Source organism: Nycticebus coucang, chromosome 5 (assembly GCF_027406575.1).
Source record: "Nycticebus coucang isolate mNycCou1 chromosome 5, mNycCou1.pri, whole genome shotgun sequence".
In the NCBI taxonomy this organism is placed as follows: domain Eukaryota; kingdom Metazoa; phylum Chordata; class Mammalia; order Primates; family Lorisidae; genus Nycticebus; species Nycticebus coucang.
The window spans coordinates 46228450-46255318 of record NC_069784.1 but is presented as its reverse complement, the minus strand read 5'-3'; the positions used below and the strand labels follow the sequence as shown (position 1 = coordinate 46255318).

General features: G+C 44.3%; 1 protein-coding gene across 1 annotated transcript in view; it reads left to right on the top strand.

Annotated features, from left to right (window-relative positions):
* Positions 1–26869, top strand: part of CASQ2 (calsequestrin 2) — a 62464-nt gene that overhangs the window by 8361 nt on the left and 27234 nt on the right. The window contains exons 2-5 of the mRNA XM_053591302.1: positions 14898–14982; positions 17501–17601; positions 19536–19647; positions 25439–25512. Coding sequence (XP_053447277.1) covers positions 14898–14982; positions 17501–17601; positions 19536–19647; positions 25439–25512 — 372 coding nt within the window. The remainder of the gene's footprint in view (positions 1–14897; positions 14983–17500; positions 17602–19535; positions 19648–25438; positions 25513–26869) is intronic.

The following is a 26869-nucleotide window of genomic DNA, read 5'->3' as shown; positions in this document are numbered from 1 at the left end:
CTTCGCATGTGTTATTTTATTTAATTCTCTTTTTAAACTTTATTCAAATTAACATGAGGGTACAATGTTTAGGTTACATTGTTCTCACTTCCAGGGTAAAGTTCCATTTGTAGAAGAGCCCCTCACCCAGAGGGCAGGTTATAAGCCCTCACAATGTGCTTTAGGTGAGATCCACCTCATGCCCTCCCTCCTTCTGCCAAACGTCCTCCCCCCTCCCGCTTCCCTTTACTCCTGAACTGGACTGTAATAGGGTTTTATTATTCTTAGGAACATGTAATTTCTTATATATTGATTTCCTATTAGTATAGAGTACATTGAATATTTATTTTTCCATTCTTGAAATACTTTACTAATTCTTAACAATATACTCTCAATTTATAGGCAGAGAAATGGCCCAGAAAGTTAAGAAAAAGTTTTCCAAAGTCACTAAGCTATAAAATAGCAGAGGAGCACACAGCAGGATTTGAACCCACACCTGTTTGGTTGTAAATGGCACGTCACTTCCACTATGCTGAGGAGCAGCTGCAGGGATTGCTTCCTGTTTATAAACAGTGCTAACCTGTGAAGGGACAAGTGCCTTTAGTTTGTACTCTGGATTTTCACCCACACTCAGGCAACATTAAATTATACAACTCCACTGTGTGTTGAACCTAAATTACTAGTGTGAGCAAATGGACTAATGCTTAACACCTGCATGGAATTTAATAAATACTTGCTGGATGGTTGGATGGGTGGATAGAGAAAGAAAGAAAGAAAGAAAAGGCAAGGAATTATAAATGCATTGCTGTAGGGAGAATATACTTATCCTTCATCTGTTTTTAAATTAAGCTAAATTAAATTTTAAGTAGTATTGATTCCCATAGTAAAGAGATGGAATCAGTCAGGGTCAGGGGCCTGATACCTTTGCTTACTCCCTCCCACCAAAATGTGGGTAAAACTGATTGTTTTGTTAACTGTGGGACTCTCAGCTCAAAATATATACACATGTGGGCAGAAATCTCTGGGCTTTATAAAGATGACCATGCCTTCTAAACCTATTTAGCACTGGAAAGTCTCCCAGTGACCGCATTTCCAAGTGCCAAGAGAGGAAGGCAAGATGAAGTTGCTGGAGTCAAGTGATTCTGCAGATGGAGCCATGTGGGAATACTAGTCAGAGAACAGCAACACAAACAGGATTCAAGTATTTTTTTCCAACTGTTCACTGCCCAAAGATGGTACTCTCCAAACTTGCACCTGCTTCACTCTGAAAAATCACATGAGGTCAGGCTTATTTTGGTTTGGCGTTAAGGACGAATCCTCACATGGAAATGCTCTCAGGAGATGCTCCCTTGTGAATTGCGGTTCTCTGTAGCCCCAGGTGCCCTTGAACTCTTTGATGAGTGCTTCCTGGGCACCTTTCAGTAATACAACCAACGCTTGGGGTGCAGTATAGAACAGGACGTGCCATTTACAAGAGCATTGACTGAGCAGATTATACTTAAATTCTTCCTTCTCCTGTAGAATTAATAAGGAAATAGAGGTTTTATGAAATGGAGAATATTTATTCAGAAGTGAAACCTTCTTCTCTCACTACTGCTACCCCCAAAAGCCCTCAGTGCTCCTGAAGCCCACATAGGATACCTGATCACTTATTCCCGAGGCAGACGTCCTCCCAAAGTTACAGATCATTAACTGGGAATGTGAGCTACTGTGCAGGTCCACCATGATGGAAACATTTAAGGGCTACATGATACGTGTATAAAACAGCAAAAAAGAAGAGTAAGAAATAAAACCTGTTTCAGAATCGCAAGATATTTCTGTAAAATCAGCAGCCCCCACTCGCTCACAGTTTGAGCTTGACAGGTGGAGGAGTTTTGTATAAATATCAGCTTAGCTTTAGCAGATACCTAAAAGGACTTATTCGCCCTAGAAAGCCAGCCCCCTGACGTGCTGAGCTTGTTCAAAGAAGCTTCTAAGACTTCATGTTTGATATACTGGATGTGATAGGCCAGAATTATCCTGATAAGCTGCTTCTATTTGGACGGCCACTCAGGAAAATAGCCAGTGAGGCATCTTGCAATGTGAGGGACTGGACAGGCCAGAGCTGCTTCCAAGTGCCCAGTGTGCCTGGTTCCAGGAGGGCCCACCTGCTGCCCACGTGCCCAGACCAGGCAGCCTCTTCTCACCATCTGCCATGTGCTGAGCCCATGGAGCCACAGGTCCTCTGCCACCTGTTCACCTGCCTCTACCTATCATGGCCACTGGAACTCGGGACACTTGCCCATGGCCCTGACCACACACACACTCAATTTACAGTGGAAATGAATGCATCCCCTGAAACATGGGGAGAAGTGAATTCAGCACGTGAATAGCCCCTGGCAATAGTGCCTAGCAGTGTAGTCACTGAAGTCCTCACGGAATGACTTGAGGAAGCTTCCTTCGTAAAACATAAACCACAGCGCCTTTGTCATAGGGTTCTTCTGAAGACAAAAGAGGTGACGGGTTTGGCGCTCAGTGATTTCAAGGGCTGCTCTTGAAATCACTGTGTATGTGAAAGCGTTGGAAACTGCCGCTCTCCACCTGCGTCACTTATCCCTGATATTTGCTGTCAGTAGAAGATGCTAACAAAACAAATGCTGGTCAGATATTTCATAAAGTTCAGCCAAGAAGTACTGGGTTCCTCTTCTGTTTTTAAAAATACGCTGTGGAAGAGACAGGTCACAGATTTCCTTGTTCAGTCATTATTTTATATTTAGGAGGTCTCCCCATGAGGTGAAGCAATCCCACCCCATTTCTAAAATGAAGAACATAAACCTCATTGAAGGCTGACTTACAGGGGGATGATCTTTCTCCAGCTCCAGAAAACACTGATGCTGTGTGGAGCTTTTTCCCAGAGACAGTTGTCAGGAGGGGCTCCCAGTGGAGGCCAGGGTTTAGGCTTCCAGACTGCATCTTCATAAGCTCTGGGGCACTGAATTCTGATGAGAAAAATTGGAAAGAGGCATGGCCGAGTCCCATGTTGGATAAATCTACTTTTAGAAATCCCATTGCAACAATATTTTTAGTATAAAGCAAAACAAACAAAAAACCTGGTCGTCAGGGACAGCCTCCCTCCTTCTGTCAGTTTGGGCATCACAAAATACTACACAATAAAAGACTGTGATTGTGTGTGTGATGGAGAGATTGGGACAAGGTGGTTGGGTGTGGGCCCAAGGCCGGCAGCATCAGCAGCTCCTGGGACCCGGTCAGAAATGCAGATTCTTGGGTCCCAGCCCTGACCCTGCTGAATCAGAAACAGATGACTTTCGGGCCCAGCAATCTGTTTTCAGGGAATGCCGATGTATGCCTGGGTCCAAGAACCACTGACTCAGCATCACGGGCTCTGCTGTGTAGTGAACATACAGGGAACATTCACTAGGCACTTGTTACTTCTGTAAGATTAGATCTCATTTTTTTAGATTAGAAGATTGAAGATCAGATAAGCTCTGACCTGCTCAGGGTCTCACAGTTGAGAAGCAGCCGAGCCAGAAGGCCCCGGGGGGTGGGAGGAGAATAGAATGGATGGGAGTGGGGCTCTGGCGCCAGAATGTCAGTGGGAATCCCTGCTGGGTCGCAGAAGGTCTGTGTGGTCCTGGCAAGTTGGTCAACCACTCAATGCCTCCACTTTCTCCTCTACAAGCCTCTACTTCATGAGGGTTTTGTAAAGTTTCAATAAGAGAAGGTAGTTGGAGCCATAGTTGGCATGGAGCAAACACCCAGCAAATGCTATTTTTACTATTGTTGTTGTCATACATCTCTCAGACTGGAGGTGGGTGGAGGTGGGACTTTGGGACTATCTGCTCTTTGGTCTTCTCCGAAGGAACTGACAGAGGTGACGGTCCCAAAGTGCCAATAAAATCAATAGCCTCCCTCTGCTCCCTGCCTCTTTGGGAGTCAACATCCAAGCTCCAAGAGGCCCCAGGATTTGCTTGAAACCCATAAAATAGCTGTCCCATCCCTTAGCCAACCTCCACCATGGCTGTGTCATGTGCCAACCAACCGCTCAGCTATACATAGCCCAGGCCTAATTCGAGGGCAGCAGAAAGTGACAAAAGATTACCAGAGATAAGGCCCGCTCTCCGGTTTCAGGGGAGGACACACAGTTGTTGAATTGCTTGATGTGGCGCCAGATGGTATCAGGGACAGTGGGTAAAAACAGCCCTCTGGCTCCTGACTTACATGGAAAGAGCAGGGCTCTTAATGACTGGCCTGAGGACAGTCACTGAGAGCAGAAGTTTGTGGCACTTACCCAGACTCCTCCCCCTGCAGAAAGTAATTCTCACCCACCTCCCTTTAATAAGCAGCCAGCCCTTTCTCTCCACTGCTGTGCTGCCCCATACCTTTCTCCTGATCACAAGGATGGTTCTTGGGGAGTGGCACAGGGTGGCTTTCTCCTTGTCTTTCCCTCCTTGGAGGAGGGTTGTAGGTTGATGCACCCTACAGAGGGCCCAGAATGGAAGGGACGCCCATGGAACAGCAGGTGTGCTGTCCCACGAGGCCCTGGCTGCTATGCTCGCTCGCCCCTTGAACGAGGGCTCTGAGCCCGCTCCGACACATCCTTGCCACTCACTCAACTGTTTAACGCCCAGTGCTTTGACGTCTTTCCTGGCCCTTCTCTAAAAGGTCACCCCTGACTTACGAGGCCTGAAATAAGAGCCCTTCCAGCTCTCCCTGACTCCCTGTGGTGTTTGCAATGACACCTGCTCCTCTGTGACTTTGGAGTCATGGCACTAGGGTCCTTGCCCTCTGCCCACTTCTCCGACAGCTCCTCTTGGCCTCCAGGACAGGCTTTGCTTGCCGTTGCCTCTGAGACAGCCAGCCTTTCACCCTGGAGCTCTCAGGCTCTCTGCCCTCACTCCCTCAGCTCCACCAGCCCTAGTGGGGACCTCACTCTCCCAGCTGGTCCTGCCATGCCCTCCTGATGTCACGGTGTGTCCTTCCCTCCATGCCCTGGCTGGAGACCCGGGGATCATCTTGCCTCCTCTCTCTTCTTTGGTCTCCCTCCCATCTCTCTCCGAAGCCAGTTACTAGGCCTGACTGGTATCACCCTGCAGCCTCCCCTGCATGAGTCCCTTCTCCCATTGCTACTGCCGTGGTCTGAGACCAGCACCTCCGCTCAAACCGTGGCATCAGCCTTCTGACCGGCCGCCTTTCTTTTCCACTCTCCTTTCTGTCTGCCTGCTCTATGCCTGCAGATCCACCCTCCCTATCAAACTAGTAGTATCAGGCTGGTACTCAACTCCCAAATCAGAAGTTTTATTCCTAATATTCAACATCCTTCACATTCTTTCTCTTCACTGCTCATCAGGCCAGCCTGCTCTCCTGCACACCTCTGCACGCCCACACCTACAGCCTCTGCTCAGACCCTTCTTCTTCCTGGGCTGCCCCTGCTGTCCCCTCTGCCCATCTACACACTCCTCTTCCAGGCTCTAGCTGGCCTCTCCTCTTCCAAGTAGCCTCACCCTTCACTCACTCATTTATGTTTTCAGACCCAGCCTGCTCAGGGCTCGTGTTGAGCTCTGGAGGTGACGCAGCGAGAAAAACACACCTGGACACGGAAGCTTGCAGGCTACAATGTGGTCTCTGATAGACAAATACTCATATAAGTTAGCGTGCGCTTATCAACCGATAAAGGGCTGCCAAGAAAAAGCTCAGAGCACTACAGACAAGGGTTAGAAGGGATAAAAACAGTAAAAAGTGAGATTGGGAGTTAAAGAATGCCTTCTGAGGAATTGACATTGAAGTGTGGACTCCAGAACAGGAAGTGTTGGCAGAGAATGAGGAAGGGCCTTCTGCATGCAGGGAGGGCACCTGCCGAGACACAGCACGCGTTGGTGCCTCTGTGTGAATCAGGGCGAGCCATCTCCTGCCAGCAGCTGGAGCTGAACCCTGCCCAGGGCTTGGGAGCACAGCTGGACGGGGTGACCCTGTGCAAAGACCCAAGCCAGGAAGGAGCTTTCTGTTTGGAAGTGCTGAAGAAGATGGTATTAAGTAACATACAGCGCAGTCCCGAATGAGGCCAGATGAGCAGGTGGTCCGAACCATGTTGTTGCCCACGTTAGGGATATGAGATTCATCTCGAGTGCATGGAAATTAAATCCACCATACTTAGCACAGCCCACTAGGCTCTGTGTGATTTGACCTCCCAGGCTAGGAGTTCACCCTCTCTAAGTCTCCAAAGTCCCTATTTTCTGTCCTACCCCTTTAGGACCTAGAGCTAATTTTTTATTAGCTTCCACCTTAAATCACAAGGTTCTTGAAGAGGACACCTCTTACATGTTTTTGTTTTGCATAGAACCTTAGCATAGTAGGTCCTCAGTTAACGGTGGTTGTTCTCTTTCCATTGCAATACTTTAGCCTGTGGTACAATTGAACTGGCACAAGATCCAGAGCCCTATCCAGCTGTCACAATATTAAAAAGAAAATCTGTTTATTAAGCACATACTGCCTGCCAGGAGCTGTGCCAGGCACTTCACATGCATTATTTTAGTTAGTCACCAAAACAGTCCCATGAAATAGATGTCGCTATCGTCCACATTTGACAGTGGTGTCACAACACAGGCTTGTGAAGAAGTCAGGGATCCAGGCCTCTGATTCTAAGGCCTGTGCTTTTAATTATTGGGATATACTATTCCTGAGTCATTTATGTGTTTGAAGATGTGATCTACTCATACCCTGTCTTTACAGAGGTAACAGTGGTGTGATAAATACCCACAGAATATAATATTATAAAAGAGAGCATAAAATAAGGCTGTGGCACAAATACCCTCTTCTTTCCTACTGAATTATGCATATTATTTACATAGAACCTTTTCAGAAGTTTTTCTTGTGCTTAAAAGAATCAGCAATGGTTAAAGCAAATCCTAATGTTTCTAGAAAGAATAAACACTGACCAATGCCGAGGGCCTGCACGCAGCTAACAGGTAAGAGACAACTCCATTCTCCAGGGTGGAAGGATGGGAGGTAAGACTCTCTAAGAAGAAACTAAACAAGCCCACAAACAAAACCAGGATAGGAATGGTTATAAGTCAATAACAGAAAATTACAGTCACATCTGAAAAGCGAATGCCAATTTTCTGGGAACTTAGGACACACAGTGATGTCACCTTTCCTTCTCATGTATATAACTCTTAGTCACTGTATTTGGTGACAGTTGCCTCTTGCCCCTTTGCTTTGTGAGCCCCTTAAACTTATCAGACACCCACACCAATCCATCCCCTCATCCACAAATACGCTGAGTGTCTCCAAGGAACTGTGCATGAAGCAAAAAAGAGCATGAAACAGGTCCTTTTCCTCAGGAAGGAAAGAGTCACAGTACCAAAGAGACTTACACGCTACTCTAACGATTGCAAAATAAGTGGGAGGGCACTGTGCTCTTGTGACAGACTACAGGAGTTCCAGAGAGGAGAATGGGGTGAAAGATGAGCCTGGAGCAGGGCTCTGCAGAGGAGGGTGGTCAGGGCTGGCAGCGACCTGACAGCACAGTGAGACTGGGCTGCTGGAGAGAAGAGAGGGGAACATGTGACTTGGAGATTTGGGGACAGGGCAAAGGCAGTAGCAAAACCCAGCCAAGCGTGAGAGGCAGCGTCCTGTCTGCCCCTTGGCTCCGCAGGAACTCCTGGTCCTGAGAGGGGCAGGCCATGGTAGGAGTGAGCCCAGAATGCCCCAGGCTTTCTCCCCCTTCCAGCCTCACTGCTTTTCTGGGTGGCTGCCAGCCCTGGCCACCCAGAGTCTCTGCAGGGCGCTCTCTGGGGCTGACAGACGTGATGACAGAGCTCAAGTGGGCAGGCTTTGGGCCTGATCTGGGTGGGAGGTGGGACTTTAAGGGTACTGGGGAGGAGAAGCATAGGCCCCAGCTAGGACGGCATCCTGGCCCATCTGTAATTGCAGACTCTGTCTATCCATCTGCGGCACAGGAGGCTGACTGGCTGTGCTGAGTTAACCAGGAAGTCAGGAAAGCAGAACTGAGTTTATTTGGGATGGCATCTCCCTCTGATATATCTTCAAAAGTCACATGTAAATATTAATAAGATAACTAGAAGGCCATGCTTTATATGCCTAGGAGAGGCACACATTTGCCTCTATCTAAAAACAAACAAAATATGGTAGTCTATGCCTGAGGGAGGTCAGAGTTAAGTTTTCTGTTTAATTCTCAGAGTCAGTTTCTTTCTTGTTTGTTATTTTACTGTTATTAATAATAGTACCTCTTTCCTATGCCAGAGGTAGAGGGGCCAAAAGAGCCAAGTGTGGGCCCCAGGTCACAGAATTCTCTGCCGCATCACTTTGGGTGAATGACAGCCATTTATAGCAGTGTTTTCCAGGGTGTGGTGTGAGGTCTGCTGTGTCAGAATCATGGGGTGTGGTCGTGTGGTTTATAAAAATGTGCATTCCTGAGCTCCACCCAGCTCTATTCTCTACTCTTTTGTGCTGAGGCCCAGAAAGCCCCATTTCGACACATGGGTGATTTTTATGCACAGTAAAAACTACTGTCAGAGGCTCAAGTTCTAGGAAAAAGATAACAGACTATATCACGAAGCCACTGGGGCTCATCGGTCCTGACTTTGAGTGATAGACAAGGAAACCTTTAACTTAAGATCTTGACAGCACTAAATGGGAGAGTAGCTTACCCTGTAAGCCAGAAAATGCATTCAACAATGACCTTGTCTAATAAATCGAATGCAATAGACTAAATATAAGTGACCTTGAAGAACAACTGGTCTATTTAGGCAATGCAGGAAAGCTCAGTATGAGTCATACACAAACAATGACACTGCCTTTCATCCTGAGTCTTTCCTAGTCTCAGCCCAAATCCAAGAAGCAGAGAATACTGTGTGTGTGTGGGGGAGAGGGGGTGCCATCTTTTACTCCCCCCACCACAGCCCTCCTCCACCAAGACCACTTCTCAGGCAGCTCTTGGTGCTCCCGCCCAGTCTCCTGGGACTTAGAGGATGGGAGTGATTAGGACCCAGAGAGGAAAAGCATGGGGAGCAGGTGAGAAAGTCAGGGAGGGAAGGTAAATACCCTGTTTCCCCGAAAATAAGACAGTGTCTTATTTTAAGGTGTGCTCCCAAAAATGCGCTAGGTCTTATTTTCAGGGGACGTCTTATCCTTCCTGTAAGTAGGTCTTATTTTTGGAAGATGTCTTATTTTCGGGAAAACAGGATAGGCAAAGAGAGACCTCAGGAAGGTGTAACAGGGCAGGAAATCCAAAGGAGAAGCCACTGATGCTGGGAAAATAAGAATGAAGAGCATATGAAAGATGCAACTATAGAACAGAAAGTAGAAAAATTTGGATACAGCATGAGCTGCAGGGCCAGACAGACCCAGGGTCACTCCGTCTACAAGGCAAGCAGCCCCGCAGTGTCTGAAGCAAACCAGAGAGCTACAAAACGAGAAGAAAACTGAGAGGAATGGAGGGAAAAATACACAAATCCTTGCAAGTGAGAAGCTAAGAACAAACACATAGCACTGCTATTCAAAACAGTGCCAGAAGTTCTTGCCAGTACAATAAGAAAACATAAGGAAATAAAAAGGCAGATAGAAGGCCGGGCATGGTGGCTCACATCTGTAATCCTAGCACTCTGGGAGGCTGAGGCGGGTGGATCACTTGAGCTCAAGAGACCAGCCTGAGCAAGAGCAAGACCCCGTCTCCACTAAAAAAAAACAACAACAAAAACAAACCTAAGACAAGGGGATGGGTTGAGCCCAAGAACCTGAGGTTGCTGAGTGCTATAGCACTCTAGTCAGGGTGCCAGAGTAAGACTCTGTTTCAAAAAGAAAAAAAAAAAAAAAAAAAAGGCATATAGATTGGAAAGGAAGAAATTATTCACAAATGACAAAAATGTCTACATACAAAGTCCCAGGGAGTTCTACAAAACAAAAACTTCTTGGAGCTAATAAGTGAGTACAACAGGGCTTCCAGATACGAGATAAATATAAATCAACTGTATATTTATATGATAGCAATAAACATATGGACACTAAAATTAAAAATATAACACCACTTATGGTCACTGAAAGAACTTAAATGTTAAGGTATAAATCTAGCAAAACTTGCACAGGACTTGTATGTGAAGACTGTGCAACGCTAGTGAATGAAAGAAATCAAAGATCAAATAATTGGAGAGACTTGACATGTTCGTGAAGTAGAAGAGTCAACACAGGAAATACATGATTCTCCCCAAGTTAATGCAAGTACTAACAAAATCCCAGGAAGATTCCTTTTGCTAACATTTATATGGAAATGCTAAAGTATTTGGAATAGCTATAGCAATTTTGAAAAAGAAGAAAAAGGTGGGACCAGGCAGCCGACCTGTATGTTAAGACAACCTGCTTAACGTACACCTAATGCGATGAAGACCATGTGGCATCAGCAGAGGGACAGGCACACGGATGAATGAGACAGAACAGAGAAGCCAGAAGCAGACCCACACGCACACACCAACAAAAGCAACTCCATGGATGATCTTGCCAACAAATGGTGTTGGAACAGTTGGACATCGATTGGCACAAAAATGACAACAACAAAACCACCCTCAACCTCTCTCACACTTTGTACAAAATTTAACTTAAAATGTAAAAATTATAGGACTATTTATGTATATGTTCATTTATTTATATTTAGAGACAGGGTCTCCCTTGGTCACCCAGGCTGAAGTGCAATGATCATAGCTTACCGCAGCCTTGAACTCCTGGGCTGAAACCTCTTCCCTCAGCTTCTCAAGTAGCTGGGACGACAGGCACATGCCACCATGCCCGGCTAATTTTTTTTTCTTTTTAGAGATAGGGTCTCACTATATTGCCCAGGCTGGTTTCCATTTCCTGGCCTAAGCAATCTTCCTGCCTCTGCCTTACAGCCATGAGCCACTATGCCTGTGTGTAAAACTATAAACATTTTACAAAAAAATAGAAAAAAAATGTCAAGGGTATTGTTCTATAAAAGACCCTATGAAGAAGGTGAAAAGATAAGCCCTGGACTGAGATAAAATATTTATAAACCACGTATCAAAAAAAGGACGAGTACTAAAGAAACTCCAAAACTCAACAGTCAAAAAACAACGCAGCCAGCCGTGGTGGCTAACGCCTGTAATCCTAGCACTCTGGGAGGTGAAGGCAGGTGGATTGCTTGAGCTCATGGGTTGGAGACCAGCCTGAGCCAGATTGAGAACTCGACTCTAAAAATAGCCAAGTATTAATTATGGCAGGCACCTAGTCCCAGGTATTTGGGAGGCTGAGGCAAGAGAATCACTTCAGCCCAAGAGTTTGAGGTTGCTGTGAGCTGTGATGCCACAGCCCTTTACCGAGGGCAACAAAGTGAGACTCTGTCTCAAAAAAAAAAAAAAAAACATAATAATCCAAGTACAAAATGGGAAAGGACATAAACAGGCATTATACGGGAGAAAACATACATGCAGCAAGTAAGCACGTAAAAAATATTCAAGTGAGTAAAGCAAGCAGACAGCCCTCAGAATGGGAGAAGATATTCGCAGGTTATGTCTCCAATAAAGGTTTAATAACCAGAATCCACAGAGAACTCAAACGTATAAGCAAGAAAAGAACAAGTGATCCCATCACAGGCTGGGCAAGGGACTTGAAGAGAAACTTCTTTGAGGAAGACAGGCGCACGGCCTTCAGACATATGAAAAAATGCTCATCATCTTATCATCAGAGAAACGCAAATCAAAACTACCTTGAGATACCATCTAACTCCAATAAGATTAGCCCATATCACAAAATCCCAAGACCAGAGATGTTGTTGTGGATGTGGAGAAAAGGGAACACTTCTATACTGCTGGTGGGAATGCAAATTAATACATTCCTTTTGGAAAGCTCTTTGGAGAACACTTAGACATCTACAAATAGATCTGCCATTCAATCCTGTAATTCCTCTACTAGGCATATACCCAGAAGACCAAAAATCACATCATAACAAAGATATTTGTACCAGAATGTTTATTGCAACCCAATTCATAATTGCTAAGTCATGGAAAAAGCCCAAGTGCCCATCGATCCACGAATGGATTAATAAATTGTGGTATATGTACACCATGGAATATTATGCAGCCTTAAAGAAAGATGGAGACTTTACCTCTTTCATGTTTACATGGATGGAGCTAGAACATATTCTTCTTAGTAAAGTATCTCAAGAATAGAGGAAAAAGTATCCAGTGTACTCAGCCCTGCTATGAAACTGATTTATGGCTTTCATATGAAAGCTATAACCCACTTATAACATAAGAATATGGGGAAGGGGGAGAGGGATGGGAGGGAGGGGGAGGATAGGTGGAGGGAGGATGATTGGTGGGATTACACCTGTGGTGCATCTTACAAGAATACGTGAAACTTAGTAAATGTAGAATACAATTGTCTTAACGCAATAACTAAGAAAATGCCAGGAAGGCTTTGTCAACCAGTGTGATGAAAATGTGTCAAACTGTGTATAAAACCAGTGTATGGTGCCCCATGATCGCATTAATGTACACAGCTATGATTTAATAATAATAAAAAATAATAATAAAATATTCAACATCATTAGCCATTAGGAAAACACAAATAAAAATTACAATGAGATATTACTACATATCTGTCACAACAACTAAAATAAAAAATAGTTATGTCACCAAAAAGCCGACAAGGATGTGGAGAAACTGGGTAACTTACACCTTGTTCATGAGTCTGTAAAAATAGTACAGCCACTCTGGAAAACAGTTTGGGAGTTTCTTTAAAAACCAAACATGCAACTGCCACACAACTCAGCAATTGTACTTGTAGGAATTTATTTCAGAGAAAGTAAGACTAATATTTAAATCAAAAAACTATATGCAAATGTTTACAGTGGCTCCATTCATAATGGCCAATAACTAGAAGCATCCCATATTTCCTTCAATGGGCTAATAATTAAACAAATTACAACATACCCACACCATGAAATTCTATGCAATAAAAAGAAGTACCTTATTGTAAATACAATCTGTAGATAATTATACTAAGTGAAACTGAACAAATCCGTAGATAATTATACTAAGTGAAAAAAAAGAAAGTCAGGTGTGATAGCTCACACCTGTAATCCAAGCACTTTGGGAGGCCAGGGCAGTAGGGTCTCTGAGGCCAGGGTTTGAGATCAGCCTGGGCAACTTAGTAAGATCCCCAATCTCTACATGAAAAATATATTTTTTTTAATGTTATTATTAAATCATAGGTGTGTACATTAATGCGATCATGGGGCACCATATACTGGTTTTATAAATAGTTTGACACATTTTCATCACACTGGTTAACATGGCCTTCCTGGCATTTTCTTAGTTATTGTGTTAAGACATTTACATTCTACATTTACTAAGTTTCACATGTACCCTTGTAAGATGCACCGCAGGTGTAATCCCACCAATCACCCTCCCTCTGCCCATTGTCCTCCCTCCCTCCCCTCCCTCTCCCCCTTCCCCGTATTCTTAGGTTATAACTGGGTTATAGCTTTCATGTGAAAGCCATAAAGTAGTTTCACAGTACATTGGATATTTTTTCTTCCATTCTTGAGATACTTTACTAAGAAGAATATGTTCCAGCTCCATCCATGTAAACATAAAAGAGGTAAAGTCTCCGTCTTTCTTTAAGGCTGCATATGAAAAATATTTTTTAATTAGCTGTTCGTGGTGGAATGTACTTGTAGTCCCCACTACTCAGGAGGCTAAGGCAAAAGGATTGCTTAAGCTCAGGAGTTTGAGACCAACCTAAGCAAGAGCAAGACTCCATCTCTACTAAAAATAGAAAAATTAGCTGGATGCGGTGGCGGGAACCTGTAGTCCCAGCTACTCAGGAGTCTGAGGTAGGAAGATTGCTCGAGCCCAGGAGTTTGGGGTTTCAGTAAACTATGGTCATGCTGCTGCGCTCTAGCCTAGGCTACAGAAAGAGAGATCCTATCTCTAAAAAAAAAAAGAGAGAGAAAAAAGAAAAGGAAAAAAGGAGGGATGGAGGTGGGAGGGAGGGAGGAGTCTCAACCCGTCACATACTTTATGATTCTATTTATATAATGTTCTTGAAATGACAAAATCATAGGAATGGAGATGACACCTTAAAAAGTAGAGTTGGTCGTTCAGGATCTTTCTGGTAGCACATCCATTTCATTTCTGTTTCATGCTCCCATTCAGCCAGATGGCCAGGATTAGATCCCGGTCAGTCGACCATCTCCCTACTAGCTTGTATCTAAGTTTCAGGAAACTTACCATGATGCCCGTCTCCTGCGTGGTGTCATCATCTCTGCTGGTGTTTGCCCAGAGCAGTTTTCAGCCATCTGTCCCTCTAGGACACTGCTGCATCCTCCGTCCTTCTCCCTCTGCTCCCCCACACTCTATTCACTCTTCCTCTCAATGTGCTGCAGAAAACCTTACGAGGCCATTGTATATTCACCAGGTATGCCTCATGGGCCTCCCTGCTCCACGAGCCCAAGGAGGGAGGAGACGCGAGGGCTAAGCCTGGGTTGGGGCCACAGGCCTCCTCTGTGCTCAGGCCTCTTGCGTCCTCACCCACCCCAGGTTCATCTGGCAGCTGGGGAAGGGCTTAGGAATCCATGCTTCCATTTCGACTCCTCTCCCTCCTTATCCAAATTTGATCTACTCTGAGGCCAGAAAATTGTATGTGATAGTGGATTTATTCTTCCAAATTCTTGCTCAGATTTTCCCTCCTTGGTTCTTAGAATTCTCCTGAATTTCCCTTCTTCTTAGGGGACAAGCATAGAATCTTTTGCTGCTGCTCGAATCGGTCATAGGGTCACAGGAAGCGTGGAGAAAATCCCTCTAGTCAACACGACAGCATACTAATGCTGTGTTATTTCCTACCATCTTTCTGCCCCATGCCTATTTATCCTTCTACTTTTTTCCCTTCAGCTTGTGGCCCAAATCCTGGAACATAAAGATATAGGCTTTGCCATGGTGGATTCCAAGAAAGAAGCCAGGCTTGCCAAGAAACTGGGTAAGTGTGATGTTTGAGATACTATATATCAGGAAGAAACAATGTATCTTGCAAAAAAAGTACAGTTGCATTTATTCGACCAAGACAACTGCGCTATTCTTACAGAAATACAAAATGGTCCTATGTACATTCATCTCGGGTTCAAGAAGAATTTCATAGAAGATAGGCCTTGATTAAGTGATTTTACAATAACCATGTAGTACAAAGTTCTGATAATTAAGTTCATGAACTCATCCTAGAAAAAGGCTATATACCTCATTGTTGAATATCACTATGGTCACCTTCCAAGTATTCCCTTTGGGAAGCTACGCACCCATGCCAGCACCTAGTTTACCCTTCAAAGTAATTTTGGACTCCTTTTCTGGACTGACCATCAGAGCTGTCCCTGTACAACGCATGAAAACACACAATCATGGCTTGGCGCCTGTGGCTTAAGGGGCTAAGGCACAGCCACATACAGCTGAGCTGGTGGGTTCAAATCCAGCCCGGGCCTGCCAAACAATGATGGCAGCAACCAGAAAAAAAAAAAAAAAAACAAACAAAACAGCAGGGCGCTGTGGCGGATGCCTCTAATCCCAGCTACTTGGGAGGCAGAGGCAGGGGAATCACTTGAGCCCAGGAGTTGGAGGTTGCTGTGAGCTGTGACAGGGTGACAGCTTGAGGCTCTGTCTCAAAAAAAAAAAAAAAAAAGAAAGAAAGAAAACACACAATCACAGTAACAAACACCACTCAGTAAGTCACTGCCACACGTGCACATGAGCAGGGCTGGGAGACACTGACATACCATGGGTATGAAGCCTCCCCAGGTTGTTTGTACGGTACTCCCAACATAAGTACAGTGTTAAACCTTGTACAACAGCCGCTCTCGGTCAGGCTGGAAAAAGAACGATTCCAACATGGCTTTGTAGGGTGGACTAGGTGCTGGCAAGTGCAGAGCTTCCCAAGGGGAGTGCTTCGAACACGCCCACAGCAATAGTAATGAGGTGTGTACCACATTTTTTAGGATAGGTTTGGGAACTTACTTATCAGATCTTACATACTTTGTAACAGTACAATGAAGAGAGTTTCTTCCTGGAGAAACTAACACTAAAGGGTTAAGCCTTTGTTTTCAGGTCTTAAAATAGCCTAAAAGCCAGCTTCTCTTATCTCAAGTCTGTTTCTGATCTCTCTGAGAGAGTTAAAATCTCTTCTTTAGTCGTTTCTTATTTCCTTGCCTCTTGGCTGAAGCAGCCAACAAAAGATAGCATTAATGGCAGTGACTCAAGTGTCCCTGTGGTTTGTAAATTTAAGGCTGAACCCCAGCTGGGCAGTATCACCAAGGGTAAGAGGGAGGATTTAGGGGGTAACGATTAAGTGGCTGCACAATGGAAGTTGTAATCCCTCCTGTCAATATGTCCTGTTTAAGGGCAGTGCACTCGACCAGTCTTACCTGGTAATCCCAAGGAGAGAGAATAGAGGAAACTCCTGGTTTATCAAATGCCCACACATGTACTGCCCATTTGGCTTTTTCTGCATGGCCCGTGAAGAATGGCTGTTAAAAAAAAAATAGCAGGAGGTTATAAAACAGGACCTTTCAGGAAAGGTTAATTGGACGTGGAGTCATAAGCACAGAGGCAAAAAGATTAGTGGTGGTTCAATAAATACCTTCAGGTACAAAAAAGTTCATTATCCTCAAAAATTACAAACAAGCATTTTCCATTTTATTTTCAAGAAGACCAGAATGTTTTTTTTTTTTTTAAGATTTAAAGTATAGGAGACATTATGTTAGGCAAGAAAAAGAACACATGACTCTCAAGTGATAAGGCATTGTTAAGAGTGCCTAGGGCGTCTCTTTCCCTGGAGACATATTAAAAACTGTTTTTCCCCTTGAGCATAGGAGCAGATAGGTCCAACTCTCTTCCTAGATTCAAAAACACTTCAATAAATCCTCCCCCTCCCTTGGCAGCCTACTGCTTAGATAATCTTCTCCCTTCCCACCATTTTAATGAGAAGTTGAATTTGGGAGAATTTCCAGTAAGTTTAGGTAAAGGAAAATTCTAGTGCCCCAGGGATCTGAAACTTTAGGGAAGAGAGGCTGGGCAAGTAGACATTAAGTAAGAACAGAAAAGGACATGACGGGGCCTGTGTGCCTCTACCCAAATCTCTCTCCAAGCTCAGCTAGAAAGCACTCCTACCTTTCAAGGGAGAAAGAAAGAGAGAGGGGGGCTGGCATCAGATCATGGAAGGGCTCAACTGCCAGGTTAAAGAGTCAGGTGGACAGGGGTGAGGTGAAGAATAGCTTTTTCTTAAGTTAAAACCCAGTTGGAATTGTTAGTTCCTAATTATTTCAAATTTTAAATGCTCACTTTGCAAGACCTCCAGCAGTGTTCTTTTGGGGGAGCATGGCCTAGATTAGTGCTTGTTCCCTTGACTGTGACCCCACTGTCATCACCCAGGGAGCCTGACTCCGACCTCAGCTGACACATGGCTCTGCCTACACCAGGATGACCTTGTCCTTGGGCCTCTTTCTTTCTTCCAGGTTTTAATGAAGAAGGAAGCCTGTATATCCTTAAGGGCGACCGCACAGTTGAGTTTGACGGCGAGTTTGCAGCTGACGTTCTAGTGGAGTTTCTCCTGGATGTGAGTGTTCATGCACAGTGGCCTGTATGGAGCTGCCTGGGCTCAGAGGGAGCTAAAACCCCAAAGTGAGAACAGAGAAGCCTGGAAAACTGACCTGGTCTAAGGCTTCTCAGGCTCCAGAAGCAGCTAAGGCTCATCCACATCATTCTGCTATCTACTTCTCAGAAACTGGCTCCTAAGTCACCCCAGAAAGTGCTAAAAGGGTCTAGAGGATCAGAAACCAGGACCATGCAGTGGTAACGTGCCAATTCTCTTACCATTAATGCACCAGCTTCAACCGAAATTCCGGCAGCTTTGCTCCATGGCTGCTGAAGAGGAGCCGGTGGATGGGGGAAGGGGGATAAGGAGTCACCTGGAGAGAGAGGAGGGACAGGAGCACCAAGCCACGTCTCTTCAGAGCAACAGAAAGGGTAGCACCAAAGATCCCCCATTATCACACTCACTCTCAGCCCAGAAGGCGCCACACCTTCAGATCCACACGCACAGAGGAAGAAACGCTGAAAAAATATTTCACGCGTAGAGAAACTCACACTTTCAGTAACAGGGTAAAGTTAAATGCTTTGCACACGTGTTCTTGCTCAGATACAGTATCTACCACTGAATCCACACCGACACTTCCTCATCTGCCAGCTGCCCCTGTAACCTACTGCTTTTTCTCTACAGCCTCAAACCCAGAGAGAAGGTTAGAAGGGAGTCGAAGGCCACCGCCTACCAAAAAAAAAAAATAGTGCCCATTGACCCTGCTTGGCCATCCCCTGACCCACACTGCCAGCCCTAAGGAAGGGCAACAGGACAGCTCAGGGCCAATGCGGCACTGCCCCACCTCCATCAGCTAGGGAGAGGCTTTGGAAATGATACTCTAACCGCTTTAAATGATAGGCAGCGTGACTGAGCCACATAAGTAGAAGACCAGGCAGAGTCAGAGCAGGGTTCAGACTTCATCAAATCAGGGGTCTAGCTCCAGTTTTCACTGTAAATCACAGATAATTTGGTATGTTGCCTGTGTCCTGATTATCCTCAAGATAGTTATGAGACGGCTAGAAGCAGGAGCGGATACCTCACTTTTCTTCATTCATGTCTGATAATAGAAAAAATCTGGGCTTCCCATTGCCCTCTAAGAGTAAAGAACTGTCCTAAAGCCTTTAGCAAATCGATCCTTCTTGGGTCAGTCACTTGGAGCAATAAAGTTAGGGAATCAAGCTAAATGTTCATCGACAGATGGATGGATAAAGAAAGTGTGTTATAGGTGCCCACCTGAATACTATTCAACCATAAAAAGAAATAAGTTTTGTCACTTACAACCATACAGATGGTATTGGAGAACAGTGCAGGCAGCAAACTAAAGCTCCTGCTCTCAGGAAGGCGCCCAAACTCACAGGACAGAGAGCAGAACCATGGTTGCCAGGGGCTGCAGGAGGTGCAGGGACCTGGAGATGATGCCCAGGGCCCCGATTAGACAGGAGGAATAAGGTTTTCTTGAGATGCATTATACATTTCAAAATCACTGACAGAATAAATTTTTAATGTTCTCACCACAAGGAATAAGTATTTGAGGTGACGAATGTTAATTGGCTTGACTTAATTATTTCACGTTCTAGTCATACGTCATAACATCACTTTGTACCCCATAAATAGTATATACAACTAAAATTTGTTAATTTACAATTAAAAATTAAAAAAATTAAAACTGGTAAGAAGAATAGAATTATTCCCAGGAAATTAACCTCAGATCAGTCATCCCACCCCTTGAGTCAACATCAATTCCTCGAAACGTACCGCGGCTGTGCCCACTGAGGTTGGGGGTGAGGTGGGTGTTGGAGGCACCGACCATAAAGCCCACTCACTGAAGCTTGTCTCTGAAGGACTCTGCTCCCCACCTGGGGGAAGAGTTCTTTTATTTGAACATATCTGTGTGCGTGTGTGTGTCATTTCAGCTAATTGAAGACCCCGTGGAGATTATTAACACCAAACTAGAAGTCCAAGCCTTTGAACGCATTGAGGACCAGATTAAGCTTATCGGCTTTTTCAAGAGTGAGGACTCTGAATGTAAGTTATCCGTCCACCCCTGCCCGTCCATCTAAAGTAGGGGTCCTCAAACTGCGGCCCGTGGGCCACATGAGGCATTGTGATTGTATTTGTTCCCATTTTGTTTTTTTACTTCAAAATAAGATATGTGCAGTGTGCATAGGAATTTGTTCATAGTTTTTTTTTTTTTTTTTAACTATAGTCCATCCCTCCAATGGTCTGAGGGACAGTGAATTGGCCTCCTGTTTAAAAAGTTTGAGGACGCCTGGTCTAAAGCCTAGATTCCCAACAAGATATGGCAGAATATTCTTAAAACCAATGTACCTCCAGCATCTCTTTACTGGATAGAACAGAGGTCGGAATCCTGGTGCAGTGGAGAACATTCTGGAAAACTATGAGAAATGGACGGGGAGCTGACAGAACATTAAGGTTGGGTCCTGCTCTCTGGCCTTGAAGTGAGCAGGGGGAGTGTTTCCTGAAGAAGGAAAAGCTCTTCCTCCATTCTTCCCACCTGGCCTCCTCCCCGTCAGATCCTCCCCCACAGCGGGATACACAGTGAGTTTCCCTGACATCAGCAGCTCCTGTGGTCACCAGCTGGAGAACTTCTCAGTCAACTGGAAAGCATGAGAGGAAAATTTGCGGAGGGCTGGATACAGCAGCTGCTGCAGAACGTGGAAAGTTGCTGGCCACGCCGCAGCTGACCACCGAGGCTGCTTGCCATGAGGCCGCGCCTCCAGGCAGATTCCATTTGAAAGCTTTGTGGGCAGGTTTTGGTTGGTTACCTGGGTCTCTGGTGGCATCACCACGGCCTGTACCGGCATGAGAAGGTGGTGGGTGGGAGTCAGGAAGAACAGGGAGAAGGGGCCGGGAAGGGTAACTACTTGAGTACTGTACATTTAAAAAAAACTGTGTGACAGCACACGCCCAGTGAGTTAAGCCTTTTTCTGGTGTCTCAGCCTGGGAGAGAGGGGCGGGCATAACTATAAAAGACAATCTGGCAGCACTCCTACGATAAACGCTGCGAACGCGATGCTTATGACTATTTCTGGAAACCCAGAAATTATTTTGAAATTATTTGCAAAACCCTTTCTTCACCCGATCTGTCCTAGTCACTTCACCAACAACCACCCACCTGTTTTCTCTCTCCCTGACCCAATTTAACCCTCTTCTCATTCATTCCATTAAAACCTTCCTCCCAGGGCTTCACACGGATGTGCCGGGAAGCGGCGGCTGGGGAGGCTCAGTGCTCGTTTAGGTGCTGTTATCTCAGTTTGCACACTCCCTCGTCAGGGCTGACCACTCTGGGTGCTGCCCCTCCCTCCTGTACTGTCTCTACTTTCTCCCTTTTATTTCCTTTCCCTCTGTTTCCCTTTTTCTTCTCTGCCCGTCCCCCTTAGTCTGTCTCCACCCTTATGTTTCTTTCTCCTCTCTGAAGCTCAGGATGGCAGATGGAGGGAGGCAAGGCCATGTTTAGGATAAAGAGCCACCTTCCAGTACCTTTCTTCCCTACCCTAAACTGATAATCATAATAATGTACTTAATTGACACCCTTCATATGCCAGGGCCTGTGCTTGGAGCTTACATGGACGTCTTAATTTCATTCTCACAGCCTGTGGAGTGGTTACCATTATAATCTGCATATTAATAATGATGACAGGATGAAGCAGAAAGCTTCAACTAACGTGCCCATTATCACACCGCCGGTAAATGTGGAGGCGTGATTGAAATCCCAGGAGTCTGACTTTAGCGTCTATACACTTAACTACTGGGCCGTGTTTTTAAAACTTCACAAACTGAGGTTACGGCGCACCTAACGTATGAGGATGCTTGACTGGCATCAAAGGGGGGTGAAGTGAGCGGAAGTGTTTTTACTTATTTATATTATAGAACAATAAGAAAAAAACAATGAGAAAGATACCACATTCTGCATTGTAAAAAGTTTCCAAATAAAATGTTTTTAAATTTTGAATAGGCATCTTGTACTTGCTTCCAATATAGCTTTATGGCATCAGATTTTATGCTTGAAATGGCAACGTGGAATCCCTGATTAATATTTGAAATGATGATCTCTTCAAATTCTTAATAGTCACCATTGACAAGAGACGCCACTTGTGGATGGTGGAAAGTAGGAGCACGGTGGTCACTGCTTTTTCTTTGATGAATGAACGTTCTTTTCTTGCCATTAGACATAATTCAAATAATTCAATCTCTAAAGTGTCCTTCAAAGGTGTAAAAATTATTTCAATCAGACAGCTATTACTTTTCTTTTCATTGATAAATGTAACATTCATATTCCTTGTGTTAATTTGAATGGATTTCAAATCTAATTCAACTTTTTCATATTCTATATTTAAAAATAATGACAAAGCTTTTCCTAGGAATGCACAGATATTGCTCTACTGGTCTTAATAATTATGCTTAAAATTGGGCAGTGCCTGTGGCTCAGTGAGTAGGGCACTGGCCCCACATACTGAGGGTAGCAGGTTCAAACCCAGCCCCGGCCAAACTGCAACAAAAAAATAGCCGGGTGTTGTGGTGGGCGCCTGTAGTCCCAGCTACTCGGGAGGCTGAGGCAAGAGAATCACCTAAGCCCAGGAGTTGGAGGTTGCTGTGAGCTGTGTGACACCACAGCACTCTACCAAGGGCGACAAAGTGAAACTCTGTCTCTAAAAAAAAAGAAATTATACTTAAAATTTAAATAATAAAATTTCTAGTGAATCATTTCAACCTACTTTTTAAGGTTGAAGTTTTCCTTTTAAATTGATAGACTTTGTCGCTATGTTATATATTTTACATAATCCCTGCAATTTTCAATTAAATACATTCAGGTAGGTTCTCAGCAAGGTTCAGCATTTTTTTAAACCAATAATTATTCCTTAAAGTTTTCTCAAAGTGAGTATAATGCACAATTTTTCAATCTACTCCTTAGCCGATAGGCTTTTCATCAGACACTCCTTGGACAGTTAATGTTCCTTAGTGTAAAACAGCAAAGGGAGGTCAGGTCTCCTTACTCATCTGGTTACCAAGCTAAAAAGAAAGGGGGTGATGTGGGTTTAGATGTTATTAGTCACTGTTTTTTATAACATTTTATGCGGAATTTAGATCCACAAGCAAATCTTTACATGACAGAGCTTTTCTGTAAATAAATATTACTAGAATCTCAAACTTTTCAGAAAGAACTTAGTGTAAAGTATACCTTCTCATCATTGTAGCTGCACCATCAGTGCATGAACTTAGGCAGTGTTTTCAAAATATGGGGGGGGTTGTTTTTCTTTCTTTTTTTTTTGAGACAGAGTCTCATTTTGTCGCTCTGGGTACAGTGCCATGACATCATCATCGCTCACAGCAACCTCAGTCTCTTTGGGCTCCAGACGTCCTCTTAACCTAAGCCTCCTGGAGTAACTAGGACTACAGGTGCCTGCCACCATGCCCTGCTAGACAAAATCTGTTTTGACACATTCACCTACTCCTTTGAATGTTTTATCTCCAACAGTTAGATCTGGTTCTTCTGTGTAAGATAAATTGTGATTTGGAAAGAAGAACCAAACCAACTTGTTGGGGATAAAACATTCAAAATATTTCTCTCCAGAATTTCTAACTGCTGCTATTATCCACACCCAGTGCTAAAGTCTGATATATCCAGTAAGGAAAACTCTGAGAGATTGGGAACAGAGGTGAGGAAATGCTAAAATAAATCTTTAATAAGCTAGAGGATGGAGACTGAACATTCAAGAGCCTATTCAAGAATCTTCAAAGACACTGGAGAGTAGACTGAGAAGAACCAGGAAAAAGCCATCAGCATCAGAACAGGATATGGGGGCAAGGAAAACCTAGAAATTACAGGAGGTCAGATGGGGGAGAAGATGAGATACGGTATCCTGGAAGAAACTTGCTATTTGGGTGAGGCTAAAAGTTTAACCTTGTTTTGAATAACCAACCTAGAGGGTCACCTTGCCCCATCCTTCATCTTAAGTGATATAGCTGTCCAAGAGAAGAAGGGGGCTCCCCACGCAGGCCTAAGCCCTTCCTTCCATCAGGACAGGAGTTCTGGGGAGTGAGAATAAATTTTCCAGGGAGAGGGAGACTGGGGACGGGGGTTACAGGGGACTCTGATGGAGCCCACTGCTGCCTTAGACCCAGATGGCTTAGGTGTGGCCTTAGCCAGTCTACTTCCTCACCCTCCACCTACACATTCCTCAAATGTTCCCCACCATCTTCTCCCCACTACCCAGTCCTCTGGGCTATCAAGTTACAGGGTATCTTTTATGAGGATGAGTCAGTCGAGTGTGAATAAGCAGGTCCAAGTATTCTTTACATGTTGGGGTCCTCTGTCCTCCCAGCTTGTTGCACTCACCTCTATTAAAACAACTACTGCATCACATTATGCTTGTTTAAAGGTCATAGCTCTTGCCAGGCTGAGACCCATTTTCTTTTTTTTTTTTGCAAGTTTTGGCTGGGGCTGGGTTTGAACCTGCCACCTCCGGCATATGGGGCCAGCACCCTACTCCTTTGAGCCCCAGGAGCCGCCCCAGGCTGAGACCCTTTTAAGATCAGTGCCTTTTTCTTACTCATCTTGGTGTGCCCTGAGCTAGCATTATTCTACAATGAAAGAGGTTTTTTCTTTTTTTAACTAAAATCTTAGAAAATTCTGTGTGATCCCAGAATTCTAGCAAAAGCTTATACTTCTGATCGTTAAGGGATATGGAATTCCATAAAATGGAAAGAAGTTAATCTTATTAAAAATAAATCATAGGCTCATTGATTCTCCAAATGATAAAATTATTCAGAACAACTACCATCACCACAATTACCCCCTCACATCCAAGGCTTGACACTGAGTAATGTTACCAAGTAACTGCCTAGGTATGCCAAGGCACCGCATTCCACACTCACGTGGACTCAGGCCCACCTTGACCAATTTGGACTCACTCAAGTTGGGGACCAGGGTCAAACATAGACTTGATTGAATTTAAATAATCCTCTCAAGGCATAAGAATTTTAAAAAAGAACTTCAAAAAAACGAAAAGAAAACTAAGATTCACAAGCGTGCTCCTACTGAGGAGTTTAAAATGCTGCTGCGATGTTGTCCCGATTAAGGTCACTTTACACAGTCAGGTAGATTTCCTCCTCCTCTTGGGCTTGTTTATACGGGAAACTGCACTGTTTAGAAGGCATGATTATCACTAGCGGCGAGTTTGAGTAAAGACCTATTTCTTCTGGTTTGGAGTTTTTCACATCTTTTTCTCTCCTTCGTCATTTCTCAGTTTCCCATTTTCTGCTTCCATTTGCGAACTTCACGAAAGGATGGTGAAGAGGTCTTCTCTTGGGCAATTCAATGCCAGTCAGTTCAAACTTTTCAGGGGAAACTATGGGCTTAAGTAGTACCAAATAATTACCTACTTCAATACTTGCTAAAGAACTATACAATCAGGATTAATTGGCTTTCCACTCTCTCAACATCATTTATTCATTTATTTATTTTTGAGACAGAGTCTTACTCTGTCACCTTGGGTAAAGTGCCATGGCGTCATAACTCACGGCAACCTCAAACTCTTGGGCTTAACCAATCTGCTTGCTTCAGCTCCCCCAAGTAGCTGGGACTAAAGGTGCCTACCACCATACCCAGCTAGTTTTTCTGTTTTTAGGCTTGTCTCGAACTCTGGAGCTCCTCATCCACATCTCTTGGCCTCCCAGAGTGCTGGGATTACAGGCCCAAGCCACTGGCCTGGCCTTCTCTACATCATTTAAAAAAGAGAAGATTGTGCAGCGTGCATCTTGAAAATGTCTGTCCCTTTCATCTCTTTCCTCTTAGATTACAAGGCTTTTGAAGAAGCATCTGAACACTTCCAGCCTTACATCAAATTTTTTGCCACCTTTGACAAAGGGGTAAGTACCTGTGAGACCCCAATTCAAACAGTTCTATAGGCAGGAAGGATTAAAATGTGAACTTCTGGCCACTTTTTCTTTTCTTTTAGCAACATTAACCATGTTGCTTTGCCTTTTTCTCCTGAAGTGTCAGGAATATAGCAGTAAATCATTGTTGAATGAGAGAAGAAAAAAAATCAAAAATCAGAGGACATAAGGATGTTTCTAAAAACATCTAATAAGAAGTGATGGCCGACCCTTATCTTCTCATACCCTGAGAAGGGAAAATGTGAGAGCCCAGAGTGTGTCTGGACACTGAGCCGTTGTTTCCCTGGTTCTCTCCCTTCTTGGGATTGCACGCCTTCCCCTCTGCTGGGCTAGGGTGGATGATGGAATGGGAAGGGGCATTGACCATCTGAAGCCCTGGTGCTTTAGAAAGTGGTAGATAGACTTTTCTACAATCCAAATGCTCTTTATTTTAAAAACAAAGAAACTGATTTCATAAGCCAAAGAACAACAGAGAGAGAGAGACCTTGAATCGTGGGTAATTTATTTGGGATCTACTATAGCCAGAGTATTGCACCCTGGTCCCTTGACTACTACTAAAGCGGCAAGTATTTATTGATTAAATGCTTTTTGTGTGTTGGAAACAATTTGATGTATCACATCTATTTTATTAATAATCCTTTAAACACCTTTGAAAGGTAAGAACTCCTCCTACCCAGAAAAGAAAACAGATGAAGAAAGGTTAGGTAATAGCCGAGGTGTCCAGCAAGTGAGTAGTAGCTCTGGGATCCCAGTCTAGGACAAACTTTGCCCCAAACCTGCTTTCTTTCCTCCACATCACACCATTAAATAAAAGACTGTACACCTGCCCTTGTGTTGCAGGGCACACGTACCCTACCTTCAGGCATGTGTAACACATGCCTATGTATGATATACACACCATCCACCTCCCCACACCCTCCCAACACACACATCCCAACCGAGAGCCCTAAACCGCTCATGCTCACTGAACAAATAGACCCAGGACAAACTAAGTTCTTGTTCAAATTCAAGTATAAATTAATGGGAGGAGCAGGACAGCTGATGGGCAATGCTCATGGGCCTTTACTTTACGAAGTTCACATATTCCATGAAAAATAGGAGGAAGCTCGTGGAGGCTGGAGCAGGGAAGGGCATGAGAAAAAGAGGTCACTTTCAGTTCATGTATGTATTGGACCGTTTCTATGGACATGGTCCTGTTTTCAAGTTTATAACCCAAAAGAGAGGTCTATAATCTAAGTAATATAATCTAAACCTGAGAAAAGTTTCCCCTGGCTGGTTGGATTAGAATTGGGAGAGATCTTGAGCAAGAATATAAAAAAAGAATACTAAC